The sequence below is a fragment of the Diospyros lotus genome, chromosome 7, assembly GCF_014633365.1.
Source record: "Diospyros lotus cultivar Yz01 chromosome 7, ASM1463336v1, whole genome shotgun sequence".
NCBI classification, from domain to species: Eukaryota; Viridiplantae; Streptophyta; class Magnoliopsida; order Ericales; family Ebenaceae; genus Diospyros; species Diospyros lotus.
In genome coordinates, this window is record NC_068344.1 from 35,402,239 (window position 1) to 35,408,238 (window position 6,000).

At 37.8% G+C, this 6,000-nt stretch overlaps 1 protein-coding gene across 3 annotated transcripts in view; it reads right to left on the minus strand.

Moving 5' to 3' along the window:
* The window catches only part of LOC127806316 (toMV susceptible protein tm-2-like), a 74,045-nt gene extending 69,190 nt beyond the window's left edge, over positions 1 to 4,855 (minus strand). For all 3 annotated transcript variants that reach the window (XM_052343535.1, XM_052343534.1, XM_052343533.1), the window contains exons 1-2: positions 2,113 to 4,855; positions 1,856 to 1,916 (exon numbers count right to left, since the gene is read on the minus strand). In XM_052343535.1, coding sequence (XP_052199495.1) covers positions 1,870 to 1,916; positions 2,113 to 4,720 — 2,655 coding nt within the window. In that variant the 5' untranslated portion in view covers positions 4,721 to 4,855 and the 3' untranslated portion in view covers positions 1,856 to 1,869. The remainder of the gene's footprint in view (positions 1 to 1,855; positions 1,917 to 2,112) is intronic.
* Positions 4,856 to 6,000: the final 1,145 nt, after the last annotated feature.

The following is a 6,000-nucleotide window of genomic DNA, read 5'->3' on the forward strand; positions in this document are numbered from 1 at the left end:
TTGGTTTAAATGGCTAAACATGACAGTTTGAGAGGAAGAGCGGAAAATAGTTGGTTATAAATCAGTAGGCTAATTTACCTGCTCTTCTCACATATTTCTAAGGTTTCTTGAAATCAATTATATCTGCTATATCAAACTACAAAATTCTGTTCCATTTGATTCCTCATCTATGAAAAGGGTGAAATTCCAATCTAAGCAGCATGCATGGCAGCCATCTTTTAACATTTCAACCGTGCTGATGACACCATTAGATTGTTAATTAGTGAGGCTAACCCTGATGGTGGCTAATGTGTGAAGCGGCATCATCATCTAAATTGTTGAGCCAATTGCTCGTGACACCAAGACCTCTCTGATTGCACACTTATTTTAATGTGCAGAGAAAGGAGTACAAATGTAACAGACAGCCTTTTGATTAGAAGGCACGATCAATGACAGAAATATGCCCGGGATGGAGCTAGCATTGTCTGATTAGCTTCCATTGTCTGGGTCCTATTTTAGTTTTATGATTCTGTTTTCCTTACAATAGCTAGTTATTTGCTGCAGATCAGCAGATGGAAACTAAAGCATTTGATGCCTATGAGTCTGAGCTCGAGAAATGCTCACAAGTCATATAAAGCAATATGGGATCAACTGGAAGTTGGCTGGGAGTCTTCTGGGTTATTTCACAAGGAGGAACCTATTACTTGACAATGAGGAACCTAGTGACAGAGTCGATGAGTACCCATTCATCATCTCAGCAACAACAAGATAGAATTCAAAAGGCTAGAATAAGAATTAAAAGAAAAAGTGGATGAGCATTCCTATAATCATGAGAATCTACGGTGGACAAAACAGAAATTATCCTCAAATCTTGTGTCCGCTGGAGGCTAGATGTGATGCTGATGAGCTCTAAATACCGAGAAGCCTTTCGTGTCATGATAGTCTTGGACAGTAAGGATAGCGACGAAGAAAGCAGCATATCTTCAAGGTCTATATTGTTGCTTCAGCGGAAACACTTGCCGGGGTAGTGGAAAGCCAGAGCTTCAAAGTTGAAGAATACCAAATTTAGGTGTCAATGCTCTTTTGACCTCTAACTAGTAGGGTGGATTGTAGCTAGGAACAAACTTGGGATTTCATAATCATCAGAACGTAGAGAAAATATTCGCATGAGAGTTAAAAACATAAGCTAGATTAGCAAATGTCTTGCATTTTGCGCTGTCATTATTGGGAATCCTGGCAGCTTGGCGTCCACTATCACATCCTGTGTACTGTGTGCACCTCAACAGGGAAACAGTGCGGTTATTGCATGGGGGATTTTTTCTAATTGATAGAAATGTTTAAATATAAATATTCTTCAAATTCGTTTGCTTATGATAGTGTACAATGTACCATCCCCATTGCCCCTGGGCCTATTAATTGCAGTCCTTTGGACCTTGTTATTCATTTCTTTTTATCTTTAAATTTGTTAAGCATCCATGAAAGCCACTAGCAAATTCAGATGGCACAGAACACCAAAAACAGAGCAGACACCATTCCTTCTCAGAAGCAATCAGCCAAAAGCAAATCATGTCTCACAAAACCAATTGCAAAAGAATAGATTGGGAAGTAAACAATTTCAAGATTCAAGAGCCTAGGTTTGTATCGTTTAATTAGTGCTTCCACCTGTGAGATATCGCATTCAATTAAAACATGGCACTTCTAGTAGATACGGAGTCCGTTCTCTGATATAACCTTTTACTGAAATGAAATACTTTTGCGAGTGTTCTGTGTGGTTGTGTTGTGCTAAGCAACATCAAACTATTTGAAAGTATCTATTAGCAAATTTTTTATTTAAAGCATGATTGAAAGAGTGAAAGAATTGGGTTAGGACTTTAACCTTCCAACACGAAGTCATGGATCAGGTACATGGCCAGATATCTCATGTCCAAACCAGTTGTCTGCTTGAAGAAATTCCAGCATTTGCATGTAACAAGGTCAGCCAACATTTGTTCAACAAAATGAATAATTTCCACATGAATGAAGCAAATTAAAAATGGTAAGACAATAAAATAAGAAATAAAAATACAGACAGAAATTGGACAAACATAGCCATAATCAAAAGAATACCAATGAAACAGGACACATGTTACTGACCTCTTCCCTTGGCAAACAGGATTGTATTTCTCATTCTATCTGGAACTGTTATTCTTGGACTGCACTCAATGAAGGTAAGGTCCTTGAGTTTTGGCATTCCCCCTTCCTCAATAACGATCTCCTTTAGAAATAGTAATTCAATTTTCAATACTTCGAGTTGAGGAAAGCTGCCAGTTCCTCCAGAGCATACCATCTCTTTCCCATTGTATGAATTACTGCCTAACATAAGGATCTTAAGTTTAGGTAGTTTCCTCAAACTCACCATTGGGTCTATTTTTAGTCCAGTGCACCGAAGGCTAAGCTCCGTGATATACATTGGCAGTTTATCGAGTTGCAGAAAATGCCCTATGTCCAGTACCAAATGTAGCTTCCCAAGGTTTACATATTGAGACAGATCCAACGTTGATCTAGATGTGGAATATCCTCCAGCACCTATAGTATGTTTTGTATAACTCAGCGATAATAAATGCAATACTTCTAACCTCTGTGATAGGGGACTTGCACCTGATAATATCTCGATGATACGCTCAGTTGTGTGATTGACTTTCAATGTTCTCAAACTATCAAGTTTGTGTAACCATTCAGCCTCAAAATCCTTGGCAGGCAGTCCATAGAGGGTCTGCAAGTTTGGTAAAGAAACTTCAAATGGATGGAACCTATCCAAGTTGAGCCCACAGACTGAGCGAGCACAACATCTAAGAGGTAATAGAATATGCCTTAATTGCTTCATTTTCCAGATAACGTTTGGGAGGATAACGCTATAACATTTACGAAGATCCAAGGTCAGCAAACATTTCAAATTGCTTATCGTGTAAGGAAGTTCTATACCTCCAACTCCCAATTCAAGGTGATGCAAGTGTTTAAAATTGACAATTTCATTTTCAAAAGACCTTGGAATATTTTTGCTCATTAAACTAAGCACTCGAAGAAATTTGAAGCCTCTAATAAGATTCTTAACTTGGTTCCTGCTTAATTTTGTTAAATCACTGAAACACAACAACGCACGAAGCTTCAGAGTTTGATAACCTGAAGACACGGAGTTGCCAACATCACTTTGATGGATAGAGACTCTGTGTGCAGTAAGCCAATCAGCACAAGTGCCTACATCATTGAGAGTGTTAAAGAAATTGATCTCCCTAGCCTTCCTAATGCAAAGATCATGCAAGATATCATGAATACGAAAAAGCCTAACTGTCCCATTGAACCTCCTCTCAGCAACTTGAATAAGGTTTCTACCAACTAGGTGATTCAGGTAATCCTGCCCTAAATCCTCAACCGCCCTTGGTCCACGGCGGCGTATAAATCCTTCAGCTGCCCATAAATTGATTATTTTGAATGCAGAAATCTCATGATCCTCTGGAAACAGGCCAAAGTATAAAAAACATGGTTTCAACTCTGAAGGTAAATCCTGGTAACTCAAAGCAAAGATCTTCGAGCATTGGTCTTCATCTTGACCCATACTCTTTAATACCCCTTGCCATGCGTGCTTGGTCTTTTCTCTTGCTAACAACAAGCCTGCTGTAACTACTATTGCAAGTGGCACGCCACCACATCTTTTTAGTATTTTCTCACCAATATTTTCCAATTCTGAGGGATCACTACCTTCGACAGTGTTCAGTAGTGCAGCCATAACCATTTTGAAAAACAGCTTTCTACTGTTTTCCTGGCCTAAGGGTTGTAACTCATGCAGAAAATTTTGCCCACCTATTTGAATGCCTATGTATTTGTACCGAGAAGTGATGATTATTCTACTTCCAATCATGGAACTAAGAGGGATGCCATTTTTCAAAGCATTCCATGGTTCAATCCGCCATATATCATCAAGTACTAGCACATACCTGTTTCGGCTTAAAAAGTGGAATAAATTACCCACCAAGTTGTGTTTGCGCTCCTTCTCCGTCAAGCCAACTTGCCTTGCTATATCTTGCAAAAGCTCATTTACATTTGGCTGTTGAGAAACATAAATCCAAGCTGAACACTGAAATCTTTGTCGAACAGAATTGAAAACCTTTTTAGCCAGTGTTGTCTTGCCCAGACCGGCCATTCCTGTAATTGAGACCACCCGATGCTCTAAATCCTCATCCGACACTTTGGCCACCAATTCCACAATGTGTTCATCCAAACCAACAACATTTACTTCCTCAATGTGAGGAAAAGATCTTCTCGGATCCCATGTATCTCTTTCAGCGCGGCCACTTGTATCTTGGGCTTGGTAAGTTTGTCTCCGACGACTGATCTCCTCGACCCTTCTTCTTATTTCTTCAATCTCCAGGGCAAAGTCACGGGCAGTTTTGGCATTCGAAAACCAACCAAGACACCCCTTCCTGTTATTCCTTCCAAGTGGTGATAACTTAGGAAAGTATGCATCCATGATGTCCTCTACATCATAAGCAAGATCCCACATAATTCTGATCAAGTCGGTCAATCCTCTGCTTCCTGGCTGTATTGCATCAGCATCTTCCAAGTAAGATTGAATACACTTCATCTCATCTTCAATCCAAAGAATGTTTTCTTTCAACTTAAACAAGCGAGAGCCTTCTTTAACTATTAGATTACCAGCTATATCGGCAAGTTTTCGGACAACTCCTGAAAGAACCATGTCTGCCATGTTGGATTTCCCGGCAGCAACAATCTTCAATCGGCCAGAAGAAGAAGAATCAGAGTGTAATATTTAGAAGATAAAGGAGAACAACTTCCAAAAGCCCAACGGGAAGCACAAGGAACTTTTGACAAAGACTTTATCTGTGGCAAGTCAACTTTCACTTTAGCAAGGCCAACAGCTGCCAGTGTTATAAAATTTTGTTAATAAAATATATATATTTTTAAAAAAAATACAAAAATTAACTATGCTAATAAAATAATTTTATCATTATATTAAGAATTATTTTGTTTAAAATTTAACCGTAAATCTGTTTATCCATAACGCGGTTGAAGAAAACTTTCTGAACTGAAACATGACCCAACATGGTTCCATCTGGCTATGAGTTTGAACAATAGATTGATATGAACTTTGGCAACTGAAGCTTCTGTTATATATTTAATTATTTATTTTTATGTGAGGGGACTGTTATATATTTATTAGGATGTCACAACACTTAAAGAAGGAAAAAAAAAAAAAAAAGACACTGTGGACATTTTACTCTCTCTCGCTCTTTTACCCCCTCACTTGAAGCTCGGCAGTGGTGCAACATTAGGAAAAAAAAAATTATATATAATTTATATATATTTTTTCTTTATTTTTGCAACGAGCTTCAATCACATAATTTATATGTTTTCTTAAAATATGTGGGATAAAAGGAGATTGCATGAGTAATGTTATTATTGTTGAATGTTGAAACGGAACAACTATAGTTTTAGAATTGTAGACCAAATGTTTGAAAATTCCAGCATCATTAATTCATTCAAATTGCAGAATTTATACAAGTAAAAAATAACAAACTTTCCTATCTAGCAGCCACGATCATAGAGTGGATGAAACAAATTGAGAAAGAACTGCCACTAACAACCACTATCATCCACTAAGATTAGATAGTTAAGCAACTAACTTTGACAAAGTCAAATGAGAAAATGACTAAAATAACAAACTGAAAAACAGTAAGTTGGAACTAAAATGCCAACTGTCTAACACTCCTCATTGGCATTTTGGTGACAGACACCAATTCTTTGTCTCAGGATTTCAAATCTTTCCTTTGGCAATGACTTGGTAAAAATATCAGCAAACTGGTTCTCGGATGAACAATGAACAAGTAACACTTCATTAGATTGTTGAACTTCTCTAATAAAATGAAACTTGATCTTGATGTGTTCATTCGACCATGAAACATTGGATTTTTTGAGATTGAAACTGTAAAAATATTGTCACACATGATTCTGGTAGCTTCTGTTTAT